A 21,421-nucleotide genomic window follows, 5' to 3' on the forward strand; every position below is an offset into this window, starting at 1 on the left:
ACTGGTTGATGCATACAGCATAAGAAATTTGACTTAGCTTGAAATAATTGACACTGAGAGAGAGAGAGAGAGAGAGAGAGAGAGAGAGAGAGAGAGAGAGAGAGAGAGTCAATGAAGTTCATGATCTCTGTTACATGTGCTGCATTGTCCAAAGTTCAATTCATGCATCACTCATAATAACCTTCCCCACAAAAAAGAGGATTTGATAAATCCCATATGTTATATAGCGTCACTTTAGTTGGCCAACTGAAAATACATGCAGCATATTAAATGAAAATGAAGGTAATAAAAAATATAACTGAGCAATAGGTACTGTATTCTCTAGAAAGCCATTGCAATACACCATTCTTTTTTTTTTGTTCGTTTTTGAACACTCTTATTGTCACAATGCCAAAGAACAAGAATAAGAAAAAGCTACTAAAAGTACAGGCGTTGAAGACAGACTTGTGTATACATAGGATGGAGTTTCAACACAGGCCAAGTGTGTAGCTCACTTTACCTTCTCCTAACAGTCAATTCGTTTCAGTTCCAAAAAATAGAGCAGAAGTTCGAGATATAGCTCACTCAAGGTTTCTCTGGCTTTTAGTCAGATATCCTCATCTCCACTCCAAGAATGTCCTTCACTACCTCATATGTAACAAAGGCAATTGCTATCGATGGCACCACCTAACAGAATGACAACACCATTAGAGTTTTTCTGAAGACAATGTATAATCTAAATGTAATGTGACAATAAGCAATGAGTATAACCCACTTTGAACACTGACCTTAACCGAATTGGGTACCAAACCCTTGTACAGTGCTCCAAACCCTTCGTGACGAACTGTTTTCCTGAATGCATCAACCATACCAGTATATTCCAAGGATGCCTTACTCTTCCCATCACCAGTGACAACCGAAGCAGCATCCTTCCAGCCTACCATCTGCATTCTTCGCCGAATGACATCAAGAGGGTAAGCAATTGTCTGGCCAACAGTTCCAGCAGCAGCCCCACACGCAAGCCTTGTAGTTACACCCAACTCGGAGTCCTCAACTAGTCCAAAAGGTCTACTCTTGATCAACCAGTCTTTCAGAGATTCATAAACAGCAAAATTGAGACCAACATACGGTACCTGAACAAAATAATAGAACTTTAGACATTTCATACAGAAATGAGAATGAAACCTTCCCTCACAGAAAAAAAAAAAAAACTTATACAATAAATTAGCACACAAATACACCCTATATGAAAATGTCCCATCAGAAATGGAACCCATCACCTACATTCATCCAAGTTAACACTTCGACAAAGCAAATGACTAATGAATGAATCAACAAATTGACAGAGGATTCTATTAACTGTTAGCAATATATAGAATACAGAAATAAACAAGCACTTCACTTACAACTCCTATAACAGAAGGTAGCCAGCCTTTGTACAGAGCCCGGGCCCCTTCTTCCCGAAAGACGGTTGAAAGAGCATGAAATATTCCCCTATAATGCCGAGGGGAGTTTTCTGACTGAAAAATTAAGGATCAAACAAATTAAAATCATCAAAGTGAATGTATAGAAAAAGGGCCTCATACACCAGGGCAAAATCTCCTTAAACCAAATCTCCAAATAATACCTGGACAGTTAGACGACCTCGTACCAAGTCCATTGGGTAAGTTGCTGACATCGCAATAATTCCAGCACATGCACCAGCTCCAAGGCGTAAAAGAGGTGTGAGTTGAGCCTCTTCTGCAAGAGATGGAGAAAAATTATAACTCTAACAATCCATCATAGCCACAATTGTCATAATCACTAATCTATCTCCAAAATCCATAAGGCATACAAACACATAAGGTGAAAAATCTACCACATAGAGCACACAACTGGTCCGAAGATAACCTATCAAACTCTTTAGCAAACAGGGCTCAAACAACAGATGAACAGACTGAATGAACTCAACCAAAGCAATCAAATGAGTCAATCTACAATGCTTCTCTGGAAATGGTTTGAAAAGCCAACCATAGAGCAACACAAATAAGACACTTCTCCCAAACTTCAGCATCATTCAGCATAAGATATCATATAACCATACATGCATAAAAGCACACAATCTATTAAATGATGAACTGTCTTACACTCATGCCCCCTCCAAGACTGAAAGTTCAGATCCTTTACATTGTGATTGGCATGCTACATAATATGGATAATACTTAAGCTACATAGTAGCATATAAACTTTGAAAATGAAATTGAATGGAATCATACCAAATGAAGCTACCTATAATTTCATGTGTAATTGACTTTCATAAGAAATAGGCGCAAGGTGGTCATACCATTTCCAGTTTGCTGTCGGTAGAACCATAGAATACCCCTATTAAAAAAAAAGTGCATATAGAAATAAATATTTTCTCAGAATGCTGCTGACGGAAATTGAATATAGATACTAGATCTACAAAAAGCTTTCTAGATGCACAAACGAATGAACATAACTGCCAAAAAAATTCAGTAAATATATTAAAATTTGTGTGAAGAAGCATACTTAGATGCTTCCTCATAGCTAAAGAACTTGACTGCTGAATTTGGAACTATGCGAGCACAATTAGTTCCATTTCCTTTAAACAAGCCTCTGAAACCCTCATTTCTCCATATAAACTTCAAGCCCTGAACCGTCCCACTGTATTTAATACTATGGGGATTTTGAACCTGCATAACAGCAGATGCAAATCCAATTTACTCCAGCTTAACATAATATAAAATGCATACTGCTAACGTCCCAATCCACCCCCACCCCACCCCTGTCTCCCTTAAAAACAGAGTGCTGATTATGCTGACCATGTATTAGATTACATTGATAAAATTATCATAGATATATATTGCTCTCTATAAGAATAAGAATCCAAATGGTCCAATCCCCAATTTCCTGTATGCACAAAGAAGAAGACGTACCTGGAGCAAAATTTTTAGTCTTTCCAACGGAGCAACAGCAGTTCGTGACCTGCAGCAGACAATAACAGATATTTTAGTGCAATAAATTAAGGTTAGAAGTTCACCATTTCAAGAAAAATTTGTCCTTAACACTCAGTAATCTAAACATCCATTTCAAGAAACTCTGATGAAAATAACAAGTCCAGCAGCTAGCAGTTCGTACTTCCCATAAACATTGAGATTTAACTGCACTACGAGAAATGATGCTATTATTTGTAAGAAAAAAAGTACCCAAAAAATAATCAAACAATTTTATGCAAATTTAAAAACTAGATGTTTTCCACTTCGAGGGAATACAAAATAAACGAACTAAAAAAAACCGGTAAAAAGAGAAACGCCTAATTTAAAAAAAATAAAAATCTTCAAAGCACAATAGTAAGCAAATTCAACATCAACAAAGCAAAGAACGGAAGCAAGGAAATCAAAACAATCACATGCAAAAGATATTGAAACATAACCATCAAAGAAAAAATTATTTTAATTTTATTATTAAAAACAAAAAACAAAAACAAAACCGAAAGAGCATTTTCTGCGAACTTACACTCCACCGGCGACTCCTCCGGCGACGAGAGACTTGCCGATGCTAAGAAGAGTAGCATGGCTGGGCGCCTTGACTCCTTCGCTAGCGAGCTTGGCCTCCTCGGCGAGGTTCACGATCGTCGATACCGCGGACTCGCTCGTCCTCTTCCCGACCACGTCTTCCGACGCCATTTCTAAGACCTGGAGAGAGAGATAGAGAGAGAGAGAGAGAGAGAGAGAGAGAATCTCAACGAGTCGCCGGAACCCTAGGACTGCCGGACCGATCCGCCGCCGATCCGATCTACGAGTTGTTCCGGCGATTTATCGGCGAGTCCGTGCCCGCATGTGCGCGGCGGAAGAGGCGTCGTTTGGTACAAGAACGAGTAGTAGAGGCACTGTAGAAAATGATTTGGTCGTTTCGGGGATTTATATATATATTAATTATATAGTGACCCCGTCACTATAAGTCTATAACTACTACTACAGTGCCGCCGCTGTTTCGTTGTTCTTTTTTATTTTTTTATTTTAAATTACTTTATTTTTTGTTTTTGCGTAGGAGATTATAAACCGCAAAATTGCTTGTACCGTTGTACGTCGCCGCATTTCTTTTAGTTCTAGACGGCCATATTATTTTGTTTGTTTGTTTTTATGGATTGGATCAGGTTGGCTTACCTTAATATCAAAGGAGTTATTTTGTATTGATCCAAAGAAAATTGGGAGAAAGAGTTTACACTTGTAAATGGACCGAATTCTAATGTAATTATTGAATATAAATTTGTAATTTCAATCCAATAATTCGACTACCATCTAAATTGGATAATCAACTAATTTAACAAAACATATATAGATTAAAGTTGATTCAATCCAAACCTGCTACAATGAAATGTTCAATCCGATAACCCAAATATGATCTGAATGCAATAATCCAATTATAAATGGATTTAGGTCCATTACATCCATTTACATGTCTAGTGAGAAAAAAAAAAAGAAAAAAAAAAAGGAAAAGAGTAACTGTGGTTTTGAGGGTTGTGGGCTGGGCTTGAAATCAAAGGTGAGTCCGAACCCTAAACTCAGCCGGCCCACTGACTTAATTAGAAGCTGAAATTGACGCTGCTGTGCTGGTCTCCACAATTTTCCTCAAGGCACGTGTCTCATCAAATATCCAAAATGCAAAGAGATTTATCTTCAAGGCACGTGTCTCATCATCAATGAAATCAGATCAATGCTGTCAATATCGAAATTTATCCAAGTCTTAGTTAGACAAATAAATCCAAACCACACACGTTTGCAAGAGATAAACATGAAGGCCATAACAAATGAAACTTGGAAAACAAATTGCATGGCCACAAAAATTCATTCAATGCTATATTAATGCTATCTATCATTTTTAGACTTTCCCTTTTTCTAATGTTAATTAATGTGCGTAAATACGGTCCTGTGTAATAAATTTTCCTAGTATTTGACTGAGATCATATGTCCAATTCTATTGACCAAAATTAAACAATAGTCAATTTCCAATCCATTAATTTTGTGTCGATATGAAAAATATCGTATGATCAAGTTGTAATTACCATAGAGTAGTGAAATGGAAAGAGAAAATAAAATATGAGAAAAATAAATTTGTTTGTTAAAAAGTGTCTTAGTGTCTATACATTATGCATTAATTAGGATAATCTTTTTGAATTGTTTGTTGGTTTCTTGCAGTTGGCCACAAAAAAAGACCTATGTATGCTGCAATACAGCAATAGTAAGATTATGGCATACTCCACTGAAGTCTTGCTCTTCTAGTGCTTATTTGTGTAAGAACTTTTTTTTTTTCTTTTCTTTCTGTGTAATAGTACTATATACACCAACTATTATCTTAATTTCTTATATATAAACTCATGTAATAATATTTATTTATCAATAATTGAATCCACGGTAGACCTCATATATTATATATATGTCATAAGACATATGGGCTGGAAAACAGAGAGAGGAGTCAATTTTTGGAAAGAATTTGGAATCCTGATCTTTACTTCACATACAATTCAGTTGATGCTGTAATATTTAGTTGCACTAGCATTCAATTAATTAAGGCATTATTCCCACGCTAGCTAGAATATTCAAAAGACCTATGCTTCAATGCTTGTGTTGTGTCCATTTTGTTTTTTCAGACTTTTGAACAACTCATTCCTTGTCACCTTCAACCAGCCTTGAACCTTTACCTTTGGAATATTAATCAACCCAAAAAGGGCTCAACCAATACGGATGTAATTTGTAAATTAAGGGGTTAATGTCATTATCATAGCAGTCTGGCCACTTTGATCTCTTAGCTAGTTTTCCTAGACTTGCATTAATGTGGCCGGCTAGTTAATGTATGTGGGAGGTTAATTTGAACCATCCTTTGTGGCTATAAAGGAGGAGACTTGAGGCCTCAGTGCTCATAATCTCATTGAATATGATATCCACCCGGAGCTTGAAGTACACTTCACCTTCATAAGCATCCGTCATGCATTATGGTTGCAATTCCCCAGTGCACGAAAAAATCTCCGGTGCCACCCACGACGGTTATATCCCTGGCTTTCACCAGAATGGGATCGGCTCCAATGAAATTTATGCTGCCATGGTGGTCTGTGATGTTCAAAACAAATGAGAACCCAAGACAAACAGTGAATGTGTTGTTTGTATATGTATAAAACATGTGAAGCCCTTGTGAGCTTCCCTTTAGCATTGCAGAGAAAGTGTAAGCCTTCCCATGCTTACCAAGAAATTTGCTTGGCATGGGGTGTCAAAGTACGTTGAGCTACTCAAGCTCAAGGAAACTTTATCAAACATCACAAATGTGCTCCTGGATGCAGAGGAAAAGCAGGCCAAGACTCGCGGGCTCACCGAATGGTTGGGAAATTAAGCTCAAAGATGTTTGCTATGACATTGATGATGTGCTTGACAAATTTGAATTTGAAGAGTTGCGGATGCGAGTGCTCAATCGTACGTGTGAGTATCAAAGGAAAGGTACGCAACTTGTTTTTACGTCCAAAATCAGTCTTTTTCAACTTCAAAATGGGTCATGCCATCAAAGATATCAGAGCAAGGTTAGCTGAAATTGCAGCTGACAAAGCTCAATTTGGCCTTTCTGAACGAGCTGGAGATGGGCATGCCATGCACATGGAGAGGGAAACCTACTCTGTCGTGCACATGCCAGATGTTATTGGGAGAGATAAGAATAAAGAACAGATTATCAGCCATCTTTTGAAGGACACTGATCCTGATGATGATGAGAGTGTTTCTGTAATTTCCATTCAGGCGTTCGGTGGTTTGGGAAAGACCACACTAGCTCAATTGGTGTACAACGATAACAGAATAATGAAAAACTTTGAGTTGACAATGTGGGTTTGCGTCTCAGAGGACTTTAATATTAAAATATTGGTTCGTCAAATGGTTGCTTTGGCAACTGACGAAAAATGTGGCGATAATGAAAGCATTGAACATATGCAAATTAAGTTGCAAAATGCGTTGAGTGCTAAAATTTTTTTACCGGTATTGGATGATGTTTGGGATAACTTACCAACGGGAGTAACACTGGAACACTTTAAATTCTTTGTTGAAGGTTGGAGCCAATCGGAGTAAAATCATTGTAACAACACGCAATGAAACAGTTTCTTCACACATGCATCGGTTGCAAGGTCTTCCCCACTCAGATTGTATGTCTATATTCATAAAAACTGCATTTAGGAAAAGAGAAGAGAAAAATTATCCACACTTAATGGAAATTGGGGAAGAGATTGTGAACAAGTGTGGTGGAATTCCTCTTGCAGTAGCTACCCTAGGGCCTAGGGGGTTTACTCTATTCGAAAAGGGAAGAGCATTATTGGTTGCAAGTAAGAGATAATGACATATGGCATTTTATCTGCACTAAAATTGAGCTATGATGCGTTGCCCCCCCTACTTGAAACCTTGTTTTGCATTTTGTTCAATTTTCGCAAAGGACCACAAATTCGATAGTACAATTTTGATCAGGCTTTGGAATAATGGTGCGATGTATTAGTTGGGAATATAGTCATGACTCATGATATTAATTGGAGTTTGGAATAAGAGAATGTTTATAAGTTCCAAGTGAGATTTGTGGATTGATGTTTTTGCAATTTTATGCTCATCGATTGATGTATTCATTTGTTTCCATATATAACTTCTAGTGTATATTATTGGATTCCTCTTTTTTGTGTAAGATGGGCTTAAGCATTTTTTTTTTTTTCTTTTTGTTATGTGACAAGCCCAAATCGATCACATGCACAAATCACACTAGTCAATAGATTACAAGCACACCAGTCCATGAGGTCAAACTAAACTTTTGATTAAGGCAAATCACACAAGCCAAGGCAACAGTAACTTAGATATAACATTTTCATTTTGCTTAGGTGGTCCATCAGCCCCTAAGTTTTCTTTATTTTATTGATCCCAACTCTCTAAAACATTTATGAACTCTCAATGGAGACACTGAGACACATTAATGGTAGGGGGCTTCCTAGTCCTAGCTAGAGTCGTAGGTCCTTGTCATCATCTAATTAAGCTATAGGCTTTAGCAGATAAGTTGCTTGCTGAAGCCTGAAGGTAGTCAAAGAACATGTTGATATTTATGTCTCCACAGTGCACACAACTAACAACAGCAAGTTCGGTAACGTACCCAACATCAATTAATCGTCATACATAGTTCATAGGCCTTGCAATTATTTGTACCTATAAGAACCATATATCATTTCAACAGAGCAACACAACACCATTATGTTTTCTGCACTATGATCAAATGAAGAAGGAAGAGGAAGAAGAAGTAGGAGGAGGTATAGCTAACACCATATGGGACTGTGGGAGTCCCTTGTATGATTCCCATGAGTTAGCTTCAGTGGGTCATCTTCTTGAGCGCCATTCAATGGCCTTGCCATTTCGGATCTGCACTACTACTGACTATGATCAAGGGACTCATTTGTGGGAGAGGAAGACCATGATCAAGAAGCAGAGCATTAATGGTCAGAAAGTGAAAAAATTTAGGAGCAGATTTTATAGTTTTCTTGGGACTTTTGGTTTGTGCAGGAAGAAAGACATTGATGAAGTGAAGAGTAGATAAAAAGAGGCCTATCTGTAATATGCAGAGAATCCAAATTCGCGTTCTCAAGCTTATAGTTGTAATAATAGCACTTCTCTATCTAAAAGTCTAAAAGAATTGCTTAATTTGTAGTTTTATACCATAGCAGTGTGTACTACTAGTACTGGCTAGTACTGAATTTACACAAATTTGTAAATACAGAGTTACCTTTTAAATTACGGACAAAGCTGACCAAAGGTTTGTAATATATCTGCTATATATATATTTGTCTTATTTAGTCTATTTTGTTTTGTTGTGGGATAATCTGTGTTGTCTAAGCCAGTCGGCAGCCAACTGCTTGGGAACCTTACAAAAGGATTCATGTTTTCCTAAAATAATGGATGAAGAAAAAAATAAATAGTATAGTTATTGATGTAAGTTATACCCTCCAATGATTTTGTATGATCAAGAGATTAAGAGAATAATTTGACAGAGTCAAAGTCTAACTCTTTGCCAGCTGCCACTAGAATAAGTAAATTAGATCAGGACAGCTTATTGTCAATGGGATATTAATACAACTAACACCAAGTTTACAAGAAAGTAACATTTTAGCAACATTACCAAAACAATTATTAAACAACAAGAAAGTGCTTAGAAAAAGTACTCCTATTAAGAGAAGTGTGACATATGTAATATGTCTTTGCCCATATGTTTTTTTTCTTTTGTCATGGATCCATGTTGACCATGTCGATGTGTTTACACACTCAATTCAATTATACAATTTTTTACACGTTAACAAATATTCAATTTTCAATTCATATTTTTTGAGAAAGAGTATGAATTGGAAATTAAAACGAGAGATAACAAATATAACTATACACTATCATTTCTATTCTAATCCATTAAAAGAAAAATGAAAACCCAAAAAAATTGACTTTCTCTTTTACAGGTCGTTGTCAATTTGTCATGACTTTATCCCGACATTTATTATAAGTCAAAAGACATGAACGTAACCTTTGGGCTTTGGTTTTCTTTTTTTGATGGAAGGGCTTACACTGATATCAACGTAACTTAATAGTAGATATAATAAGACCAAGTCAAATGGTGTTATTTTCTTTTGCCCAAGTACAATAAGATCTGAGCCACTTGAGTGAGCAAAAGCCTAGAAGCACAAAGTCATCAAGTGGTCAACGCCAGCCAATCCATTACTTTTCCAAAAGAAAATGAGGTTATCAGAATATTAGATGTACCAAATGTGACAAATTCTATGTGGTTTTTTATTTTTCTTTCATAGGGATTTCATGAGGATTATTAATGTGTAAAAGAAGTACAGATATAATAATAGGATGTAAGCATAAAGATGCAATGAAATACCCAATGCTTTGCTTTCACAAACCCATCAAGTACAGTGTACTCGTTGGCTTTTTCAAGCCAGCTAGTTTGAAACAGAAAGGTTACCAAGACTTTTCAGTTTTCCCCAACCATAGCCACCGGTACTCATTATCCTGGAAAATTATTTGGTTGGAAAAGGCTGATTCTTTCTCAGATTCACAAAGCACTTTTGATTTTCTTTACTCTCTGATGTCATATTAATTTTTTAAAGAAATGCTATTTATTTAATGTCGGAGTTTCAGAAGTTAATCTCTGTGTTCTCTCAACAGCTAAGCCCAAAGTAGTATGTGGATGAATCAGTTGGCATGCTTGTTTATGCCTTTCTATATATGATTGATTTTGGGTTTGTCTTTGATTTTCTTGGTGGAAACATGTTGATGTTAAAGCAGACAAAGTCTTTGTTTTTATAGTTTTTAGTGTAAGAAAGCTTTGTGGGTTTCGAATTTCGAGGTTATTTGGATTTGAAGATGAGTTTGGCTGGTGTTCTGGTTCTCTGGGTCTTCGTTTTTTATGCTTAAATTTCGAGTAGTTCGTTGCCCCATGTGTGATAATGTCCTACCAGAGCTCCCTGAGTTTACCAGTGTGTTGGCTGTGGTGCTGTTCTTGAGGTATGCTCTATTTCCTCTCTATGTTTTTCCCATTTTGGCTTTTGATTTATTTGCATGTTTGCTTGTTTACTGAAAAATAGAATAAAAAGGAAAAATAAGATATTTAAATTTGGAAATCTGAACTGCTAATTTCAGCCCCAACTCTATTACATGTTTCCAAGTTTTCAATTTTGTTATTTACTTTTATGTTTTATGAGAAATTCAAGGTTCTAATTTGGTGATTCTGGGACTTTGCATTACTGTTTGATGGTACAGTTAAGAAGAAAGGGTTCTTTGGATAGGTTTTCAGAGACATTAGGAGGGGGATCTGAGAAATTGAAGATTTTGTTAGATAAAGGGAGTGGTAGTCCAATTTCTGCTTCTGTGACTGAAAGGAGAGTCATGGACTTGAGGCGAGGTAGAGGAAAAGAGAGAGTCGTTGGAGAAAGGAAGGTTGACTCCAGTAGTAGAAGTTCATCAAGAACAGAGAACAAAGTTGTTTTGGTTGATGATCATATTAATGTTGGGGAAGGGGTTAAGGGTTTAAGGCTTGAGCAAAGTGGTGCAGCAAAAGAAGATGAGTTTGCTGAAAAATATAGTCGATTATCGGAATTCCCATTTGATAATTGGATCTGTGGAAATAATTCTGATATGAACATGAATAGGTCTGCTTCTGGAAATTCAAGTGTAGGAGATCATCCGGCCCAATTAAGGAATTTTGCTGGGTCATTGAGTTCAAGGGAAAATATGGACCATTGGGGTGTAGAAAGAGATCGGTTGGAGGGGTTTTATGCAAACCACAGGGTCCTTGTTGAGCGAGAAAGAATTTCAGCTTCTGCTTATCCTGATGAGGGGCCTTCAAACTACAAGCTAGATTCCTTTCATGGTCGTGGTGAGCAGAAGTACAGGGATGATCTGAATGGAGTTGAGAACTTAGAACAGGATCGAGCTGAGCTTCTTAGGAAGTTGGATGAGTTGAAGGAGCAACTTAGCACATCATACGATGGCGCAGATAAACCAAGGAAAATGGTCCCTCTAGAGAGGAGTAGAACACCGCCTGATCTTCATGGTGACCGGTTAACTTATAATGTTTCAATGCATGCATATGCTGTGGACAAGCAGATGCCAAGACCCCCTTACTTCAACTATGGCCAAGGACCTGATCCTTTCATGGATCATCATAACATGGATATGCAGAACTTTTATCCTCCTCAAAGGCATATCTTGAATGCAATACCAGAATATGAGGATCCATCTCAGCCACAAATGACAAGGAGGCCTCCCCATCATCCACTCCAATACCCACGACAGGCACCTCATGAATACTTTATGGGGCAGCACATGGATTTCAATCGGAATCCACTTGCATCATATTCACATGAAACTGTTTTTCACTCGCCTGCATGCTCTTGTTTAGGCTGCTACAACCAGAATTGGGTAGTCCCTCCCCAAGTCCCACATGCTCATTTTAGCGATAGAAGGGTTCCAAGAGCTCCAAGCTATATGAATTTCTACCATCAAGCCAGTGCTGTTCCATTTGGGGCACATAATTATAATCCCCGATGTGCTAGTCCTCCATTGCACACAAGATGGAAAAATGACCTTGATTCAGACAATGATGGTTATGGTGAGAGACATCCAAGAAGGCCAATGACAGTCAATGGGCATGGACGGATTCTCCATCCTATAGCAGGTGGTGCCCCATTCATTACATGCTTTAGTTGCTTTGAGTTGCTGAAACTGCCTAGAAAACTTAACAAGATAATGAATCAGCCAAAACTGCGTTGTGGTTCCTGTTCAACTGTTATCTCACTAGAAATAAAGAACAAGAAGCTCATTATTTGTGTTCCTAAAGAATCCAAGAAATTATCTTCTGAGGTTGATCAAAGTTCTAATCAGGTATTAAATGGCAGGGTTTTAAGTTCTCATGGATCACCAGATGCAGGTGACACCAACTCCTGCTGTGATGACTTAGATAATTCTGGTGATAAGAAACAGTCCATAGACACCAAACACATTTCACTGGCAGAAGACCAGAGACTGAACATAGATAAATCTGAGAAGAGGGAAGGCCATAGTTCTTCATCTTCCATCTCTTCGAAGGAATCCGAGGAAGAGGGGATCCCAGATTGTGTGATTGTTCAGATAGATGGTTCTGACTGTACTGAGCTGCCCGCAAAAGATGCCTTTTCACCTACAACCCCAGTTTCGCCTCTTTGGGAGCAGTCTGATAGTCCTTCTAAACATGCAGTAATCAGAGATGAGGAAGAAAAGAAGAGTAAATGTATGGACCAAGACAAGGTGCTCTTTAGTAGGAGCACCTCTCAACAGCGTTCTGTGAAAGATCTGTCAGTGGAAACTGAGTTGGATGTTTCTTTCAATGACTATCTCAATACCAACATATCTCAAGACTCAGCAGAGATAAGCAAAGAAGATCAGCCCAAAATAGGCAAGGGCGATTCCTTCTTGATGGGTCTCATTAAAAGGAGCTTTAGAGATTCCTCAAAATCTAATAAAATTGTGGAGAAAACAAGACCTACTGTTTTAATTAATGGACAACCTATTCCAGATCATGTTGTTAAAAAAGCTGAAAAGCTTGCTGGCCCAATTCGGCCTGGAGATTATTGGTAAGGCTGCATGCTGACTCCTATTTAGTGCAGTATTTCATTTCCAAGTTCAAGTGTATCACTATCACATATCTACATTTCTTTTAGCAGACAGTCTAACTTTTCTTTATCTGCCGTTTTTACTAGGTATGACTTCAGAGCCGGATTTTGGGGTGTGATGGGCCAAACTTGCCTTGGCATAATTCCTGTGAGACCAATTAATTTTTTTATTTATAAATTTCTTTTGTACATGGTTCATGTGGAATTTATAAATAAAGCATTCCTGTTGTCTTGCAGCCATTCATTGAAGAATTCAATTACCCCATGCCAACAAATTGTGCTGCGGGAAACACAGGTGTCTATGTAAATGGGAGAGAGCTACATCAGAGAGATTTGGACCTACTTGCAAGCAGAGGACTACCAACTACAAGAGATAGATTTTATATCATTGAAATTTCTGGGAGAGTTGTGGATGAGGACTCTGGGAAAGAGCTAGTTAGCCTTGGAAAACTTGCCCCGACGTAAGTCCTTGTGCATATTTACAGTTGATTATAGCTGCATCCTAAAACAAGATTTAAGGATAGAAAATTTAGTGATACGTCTTGTTGTTAAGATTCCCATCTTAAAGAAAAAGCCTGATTATTTTAGTAATATAAATGTCAATCTCAAAAACCATTTTGTCTTGATCCTCATTTTGGTCATCTTCCTTGTGTAAACAAAAATATTGTCATTTATTAATTGTACAAGAAGGCCTACATCCTAATATCCCGTCTCACTGACAAACTAATAAACATGCCAGCTAGTCCTTTCTGATAACCCACCAGTTGGTAGTATATCAATCTTCATAACTACAAAATGAAACTCATTTGATGTTTAGTTTGTATTCTTATTAATGCATTGATTAATGACCATTGACATTTTATTGGACAGAATTGAGAAGGCAAAGCATGGATTTGGCATGAAAATCCCCAAGATGGTTGTGTGACTATGATTCACCCTTGTGGTTTAATTTCCTGATTTAATCTTGGGTGCTTCAGTTCTTTAAAAGATGATAACGATGAGTCAATCACCAGTTGAAGAATTCTTGGTGCATGCTTACTCCATAAGGTGTCTTCTTCCTATGGATGGATTCAAAGACCAAATCTGTGGAATACGTTGTAATTATAACAATACAATGTCATATCTTAATTGTTTGGTCATACATTTGTATCTCTATGAGTGAGAGGTGATTAGTTCATCTAGATTGTCAGGCATATTGAAATTGATGCAGCAATTATCCATTGTATCATCCATTTGTGTTTAATGGTGGGTAGTTTTTAACTTGCTGTATTTGTACCAATACATATTTTATGTAATTATAGACAAGCTTGTTTATAACCTGGGATATCCTAGCCTTTTGTTTAGCCTGCTTAGCTCTGCTAGATTGAAAGGTATACAATACATTGCACTGATGTGCACTATTTGTTATTAAGCCTCTACCAAGTAGCACTGAGTTTTTCATGTTAAGCATTTAGCAAGTGGCTCTCATTGGATTTATTTGTCAGCTTTCTAAGGGTCTCTGAGATGTGAACTGGTCTGTTGCTCAACAAGTGCAATAAACAATTCCTCTGTATTTTGACTTTATTTGTGGGACAAAGACAGTTATGTAGCTCATCAGAGACAGGGTAACAGAAGCTATTATATTAAAAAAGTTATCAGAAAAGCCTTAAAACATTAAAAAACATAAAAAGGTATATGGTGATGGGAATTTGGTAGTTGCATTGTAACATCAAAGGTACAAATATGTCAAATATAATTTGGTGTATATAAAGTTATGCAAGGATTACTGTTGTAAAAATAATGAGACAATCCTATTACACTTTTTGGATGATTTTTGCTAATGTAGTATTTTATTGAAATTAATAAGGATGAGTTCTATAGAACAGAAAGAGAAAATGAAAAAACCAGAGGGATACATTTATTTTCTTCTACAAAATATTTGGGTCCGATTGATATTGAAGTTAACCTTATGGACATGGTGAACAATGCAATCTCCTTAAGTAGTGTTTGATTTTTGAATTAAAAAAAATAGAAAAAAAGAATTATGAATAATTGAGACTTGGATGAGATATTGTAATTTACAATCCCAAATGGGAGAGGCAGAAAATATATGATATCCAACTTTGTGGTTGGCTGCAAATTGAAGTAGCTATCACCCACCATACATGAAGCTGACATGTACATTAACAATCATGGGGCAGACAGTATGATTGAATATTTATTTGGTTGGTGAGACGACTATAGAATTAAGCAGGATGTTCTTTCCTTAAATCAACATATCGGGTAAGTTCAGTTTTTTTTTTTTTTTTTTTTTTTTTAAACAGGGTAAATGTAGTGTACAGAAGTGGGAGAACATTCGAACTCTTCAATGCTGAAGGTTCAAAGGTTTAGAATATTCAGATCTTTTTCCTTTTTTCTCTCTCAAAAAAAATTTATTACTATGTTTTCTTAGAGAGAATAAAACTTTTAGGGCTCATTTGTTACACTGGATTGTATTAGCCTGTATTATTATTGACTGTGTTGGACTGGAGTAAGCTGGACTAAGTAAATCTTATGTTTGGTGCTACGTCGGATTAAGAAACTGGATAAGCAAAATAATATTATCTTATGTTTGATGCATCATTAAAGTGAGCTATAATTATTTTAAATACATATATTAATTATTAATTAAACCTTTTTAATATAATTTGAAGGGTTAATATTTAATCATCAAATTTTCCATAGTTTTAATGTCTAAAATAATTGATTAATTTGTCTTTTTATTAAAAAAAATACTACCAAATGACATTGCATCTCTCCTTTTCCTTGTACACCATCTCATCTAACATTTTTTTTGCTAAGTCAAATACTGTTTTTTTTCCAAAGCCATTGACCAGCAGAATCATCCAGAACATCAATAAAAGTCTGATAATCTTCCAATACTACTTACTGTTCCATTAATTGGGTCATTTTATGTTACAATACTTGTCCTAAATTCCTAATTAATTGTTACATAATATGTGCTTCCTTAAGTAAGTAATATCAGTTAGCCTAATATTAAACGGAAGGATTTGTTGCAGCAATTCCTGCATTGGAATTTCAAGACCCAACCGAGTACTACGTGGGGTGTCTTCGAGCTCCACCACTATCGCTCCCAAACTTGTCCTTGCTTTCATGGTACCTACAAGGGCAAATAGGGAAGATAAACCCCATTAGATCAAAACCCAGAAAAAACCCAATGAAAATAATAGATCAATATTCCAATTGATCAATCCCAAAAAAACAAAACCCAGTAGACCTGTCTTTATGTCTTTCTCACCCTTATATCCATCCCCAATCTTTGAAATCACCACAAAAATCTGTGAAAATCAACCCTCTCACACTATCTGATCAAAATCAAAACCAGAGCAATTCCCCGTCAACCCTCTCACCAACACCCATTTGGCTATTCCCCAAGCCCACCACATCAAAAGTGAAACCCACCAATCAATGGACAACAACTCCAACTCCAACACCACCACCACCACCACCCAAAACCAAGCAGAGTCCTCCGCCATCACATACCCACCAACCCAACCCTCTTCGGTCTCTGCTTCGCCGTTCCACCACCTCCTGCAGCAGCAACAATTCTAAATCAAACTTGTCCAGAGAGAACGAGAGAGATCGAGAGAGAGACAAAAGAAGAAAGGGAGAAGAGAGAGAAGGGAGAGAGAGAGAGAGAGAGAGAGAGAGAGAGAGAGAGAGGAGAGATAGAGAGAAGGAGGCGAAGTCTACAAACGGAGCCTCTCTCTCTCTCTCAGGTTTGTGTTATTTTGGAGGCGTAATCCAGTTCTTAGATAGCGAGGTGTCTTCAGACCTCGCTATTTACCAACGCGTAGTCCCCTGTTTTAGAAGATGCGGTGTAGATAGTCAACTTAAAATAATACTGTTTTAGAAGATGCGGTGTAGATAGTCCCGCTTAAAAAAATACCGTGCCTTACCAAACATGAGTTTATTGGATTATTTAACACAATCCTACCTAACACTAGCTAACACGGTGAAACAAACGTGGCCTTAAAATTTGTGAATGAAAGCCCAGGCCCATTAGCCCATAGAAGCAGCATTTCCATAATTATCAGCTACATCTGCACCATTAATGACTTTAGTAATTCATTAAGAATCTTTAATTGCTTGCTTTAATCACTGTCTCCGTACTCCCATATATTCTAGATTGAAACTATTTTTGTTGGGAAGATAGATTGAAACTATTATACTATGATTAACCAGTAATCCAATGTGGTCAAAAAAAAAAAAACCAGTAATCCAAAGCAGCTGAAACTGAAAAGCCAAAAACCCCAACACAACCCAACCCAACCCTCTTCGATCCGATCTTACACAACCCAATAAACAAATATATAGTTTCTTAATTTTTGAGTGATAATCTCAGATTATTAATCTGGGTTTTGAGCGTCTTAGCTCAAGACCTACATTTCAGTCATCAGCTAAAGAATCAGCACACTGGGCTTCAAGGATCTTAAGACTTCACTCAGTGTGTGTGAGTGTGTTCAGCTAAGCAAGTAGAGAAGACAATGAAGTTGAACTGGAAGCTGTGGTTCAATTACAAGCACAAGGTTTTGATTGTGAAGCTTGCAGTTGGAATCCTCTTAATGGGTCTTGCTTTTCGTCTCTATCTCTCTAGCTCAACTGGGTATTCGCCCAACATAGAAACCCCATTTCCTGAGAAAACTGTGGCTTCAGGGGAGCAACCCATTTCTGAACAAATTCCACAAGTTGAAGATCAAGATCAGATACCTTTACCCAGAAAAGAAATTCCTTTTCTTGAGAAAACTGTGGCTTCAGAGCCACCAATTTCTGTAGAAGTTTCACAAGATGAAGATGAAGATCAGACACCTCCCAAAGGTAATTATTTGGCTACTCTTTGCTGGGTTCTTTTTGTTTATGTTATTCTTTCTGTGGTTCTTATAAACTTTTTCTTTCTGTTTTTGTATTGTATGCATGAGAAATTTAAAAGTAGCTGGGAGTAAACTGCTGTTATTGGAAAGTAGTGCTATGTAATTGAAAATTCAGTGCACTAGAGATCTGCATTTGAAAAATGGTCCTTTTGCTTCCATATGTTGGAAATCTTGATAGTTTTGTTATAAATTTTTGTTTTTTCAGTCATAAGATGCCGAAATTTTGATGGGTGTTCTGCTAGTTGTTCTGATACTATTAGTTGGTTGATCTACTGCTAATCTGTCATTTGATCAGATAGTGTTATAGTAATTTGGAATTGTACTAAGATATTAACTGATTTATGTTTCAATGGGACTTTGTTCACAATCTTTTTGCAGGAAAATGTGATCTTTTCACTGGGGATTGGATTCCAAATCCCTCAGGTCCAGTTTACAATGAGAACTGCCTCACGATCGAAAGTCCTCAGAATTGTATAAAGAATGGGCGGCCCGATAATGGGTATTTATACTGGAGGTGGAATCCACGAGATTGTGAATTACCAAAGTTTGATCCAGAGAGATTTCTTGAAAAGATGAGGAATAAAGCATGGGCATTGATTGGTGATTCGATATCTCGCAACCATGTCCAGTCGTTGCTTTGCATGCTCTCCACGGTATGTTTTAGAATTGTTATATCATTTACAATTGTTGGCTTTGGATAAAGGAACAGAAGCTTAGTGTTAACATAAAAAAATTCTTTACATCCTAAAAGCTAAAGTCTTCATCTTTCCAAGAAGCTTATAGAATTAGGATATGGAGAACGTGTTTATTCAACAGTTGGATCTGTTCCTTTGCTACTCTTCTTATGTTTGTTAATACAATTAGGCTTGTCTGCCTTTCATACTTCAGTTAGCATCTTTGAATTGTATAAACAAGTTACTTTATCATAGAGCAAAGTTGCTAACTTGTTTAGTTTCCCTTGAGCAATATTTGGTCTAATTCTTAAAGAAATTCACTTAATCATGAAGAACTTCTGGAGGGTTCCCAACTAGTGTTCATTGATGTTTGTTGTTCTCAGTTTACTAGAGCTTTTATAGAATTTGGTTTTTGCACTGCCTACATATTTTACCTGCCTGCTACCACTTATAGCTGCACCAGTCATTGTGCCTTCATTTAATTCTTTGAGCAACCCCACCTCATGAGACATATTAAGAAAATGCAGTGCACATTTATTTACAAAGGTAGGGTCCTGATACACAAATGTTTGCCAATGAAATTGTTTGATCTAGACGAGTTAATTGAGGTGGGTGAAAGTTGTTGCCCACCCTTTGTCTCTGTGGGTTTGTGATGGATATAGTTACCATAATAACTATGACATGAACAAATGTGGGTTTGTTCCTTAGTTTTGTCTCTGTCCATTTTGTCATCCTGTACTCAGGGACCGTGCATAAGTCCTGCATTTGGATTACTCGTTGATTATTTTGACTGTTGTTGCCATTTAATCTTGATTTCATCAAATGATTCACCTTTTTATGACTTTGTTTAAGCTTAGAACTTTAGAAATTATTTAAAGAAATTGCGCCAAATTTGATTGAAACATTGTCCTTCAGGTTGAACGAGCTGTTCAAGTGTACCATGACAAGGATTATAGGTCCAGAAGATGGCACTTTCGCTCATACAATTTTTCTGTCTCAGTTATTTGGTCCCCTTTCCTCGTGAAAGCTGCTATATTTGAAGACTATAATGGTGTTTCAACATCTGAAGTTGAGCTGCATCTTGACAAGCTCGATGAGAATTGGATTGATCAATACCAGGGTTTCGACTACATGATAATTTCAACAGGGAAATGGTTTCTTAAATCTTCAATCTACTATGAGAACAATGAAGTGTTGGGATGCCATTACTGTCCTAAAAGGAATCTGACAGAGTTGGGGTTTGATTTTGCTTATCGCAAATCCCTGAGATATGTGATGGACTTTATAGTAAAGTCTGATTACAAGGGCATGATCTTTTTTAGAACGTCCACACCTGATCACTTTGAGAATGGGGAGTGGTTTAATGGGGGAAATTGCAAGAGAAAAACCCCAGCTAAAGAAGGTGAGATTGAATTGAAGGAGGCACATAAGATTCTGCGTAACATTGAATTAGAGGAGTTTGAGAAGGCCGCTGCAAAAGCTTCCAGAAATGGGGTGCGTCTCAAACTCCTTGACCTTGTCCCACTTACTTTGTTGAGGCCTGATGGGCATCCAGGTGCATATAGACAGTATCATCCATTTGAACATGGCAAAAATGCAAAGGTTCAGACTGATTGTTTGCATTGGTGCTTGCCAGGGCCAATAGACTCTTGGAATGATGTGATTATGGAGATGGTGGTAAATGGCTAAGAAAATCATCCTTCCCATGACTGCATCTTTACCAGTGTCAACTGGCCTGTCGTTGAATTTTTCATCTGTAGGCACACAGAATAGAATACTACAAAAAGATCACAATGTTGTATTAACTGTAATCTCTGTCGCGGGGGCTGATGGTTTTAGTGGCGGAGCGCTTACCTCTACACTCTTGTACTCTCACCTCCAAGTTTTAGGCCTCTGTGAACCCAAAGAAAAACTGTAGTATCTGTCATTATTACATGCTATAAACTTTTGATTGTTGTAATTCTAAATTTCTAATTCAGCAATCTGCTTTTCTTTATACGCTATAAATGAATATTCATCTGTGCACCAATTACCTAGTTGAGGATTTTGGAGGACCTGTAAAGGACCTAAAGGTTGAGAGTTATTTGTGCACAAGCCATACTAATGAATCATCTGTCCAACATTCACTTGGTCCCATCCAAATCCATTCACCACTCATTAGCTTGTACCCTGTGTAATGCATGCTATCATGTCCTAATTCTTTTATAATGTTGATCAAGGTCTTTCATATTTTCTGAACCAGCCATGATATTAGTAGCATGGGGTGTCAAATTTGAAATTTCCTTACCCATCAATGCTGGTTAGTGGAATGAAGACCCTTTAAACAAAAAAAAAAAAAAAATGTTTTAAATTTGTATATGGAAGGGAATCACCAAAAAAAGCTAAAAAATGGAAGAGAAAATAAATTGTCCTCTCTGTATGGTAAGAACTTGTATCGACTTCTTACCAACGGTCAATAAAAGTAAAAGCGCGGTACCCTCCAACAACTATCCAATCACAGAGATCCATTTGAATTTGAAACATCTGACCGTTAGGCTGCCCGCCCCTCCATATAAACACCCCTCCCTTCCCCTAAACAATCACTCACACTCAAAAATTCAAAACCCCTCTCTCTCTCTCTCTCTCTCTCTCTCTCTCTCTCTCTCTCTCTCTCTCTCTCT

The 21,421-nt window shown here is 37.2% G+C and overlaps 3 protein-coding genes across 3 annotated transcripts; 2 read left to right on the plus strand and 1 right to left on the minus strand.

The window, feature by feature from the left end:
* Window positions 1-182: 182 nt before the first annotated feature.
* LOC147274215 (mitochondrial adenine nucleotide transporter ADNT1-like) lies at window positions 183-3,908 on the minus strand. Its single transcript, XM_086256501.1, has 8 exons — window positions 3,496-3,908; window positions 2,916-2,964; window positions 2,509-2,672; window positions 2,303-2,340; window positions 1,607-1,719; window positions 1,386-1,499; window positions 768-1,112; window positions 183-666 (listed from the first exon to the last, which is right to left on the minus strand). Exons 1-8 carry the CDS (start codon window positions 3,663-3,665, stop codon window positions 583-585), a joined length of 1,077 nt encoding a protein of 358 aa, XP_086112627.1. The 5' UTR covers window positions 3,666-3,908; the 3' UTR covers window positions 183-582.
* Window positions 3,909-9,926: 6,018 nt separating this feature from the next.
* Window positions 9,927-14,437, plus strand: LOC147274216 (uncharacterized). The gene is made up of 5 exons (XM_086227419.1): window positions 9,927-10,532; window positions 10,788-13,138; window positions 13,265-13,325; window positions 13,415-13,638; window positions 14,048-14,437. Exons 2-5 carry the CDS (start codon window positions 10,914-10,916, stop codon window positions 14,100-14,102), a joined length of 2,565 nt encoding a protein of 854 aa, XP_086083545.1. The 5' UTR covers window positions 9,927-10,532; window positions 10,788-10,913; the 3' UTR covers window positions 14,103-14,437.
* A 2,924-nt stretch (window positions 14,438-17,361) lies between these two features.
* On the plus strand, window positions 17,362-20,792 carry LOC147274217 (protein trichome birefringence-like 23). Its single transcript, XM_086257220.1, has 3 exons — window positions 17,362-18,034; window positions 18,466-18,740; window positions 19,677-20,792. Exons 1-3 carry the CDS (start codon window positions 17,704-17,706, stop codon window positions 20,448-20,450), a joined length of 1,380 nt encoding a protein of 459 aa, XP_086113346.1. The 5' UTR covers window positions 17,362-17,703; the 3' UTR covers window positions 20,451-20,792.
* The last annotated feature ends 629 nt before the right edge of the window (window positions 20,793-21,421 follow it).

Source organism: Dryas octopetala, chromosome 9 (assembly GCF_963921425.1).
Source record: "Dryas octopetala chromosome 9, drDryOcto1.1, whole genome shotgun sequence".
In the NCBI taxonomy this organism is placed as follows: Eukaryota; Viridiplantae; Streptophyta; class Magnoliopsida; order Rosales; family Rosaceae; genus Dryas; species Dryas octopetala.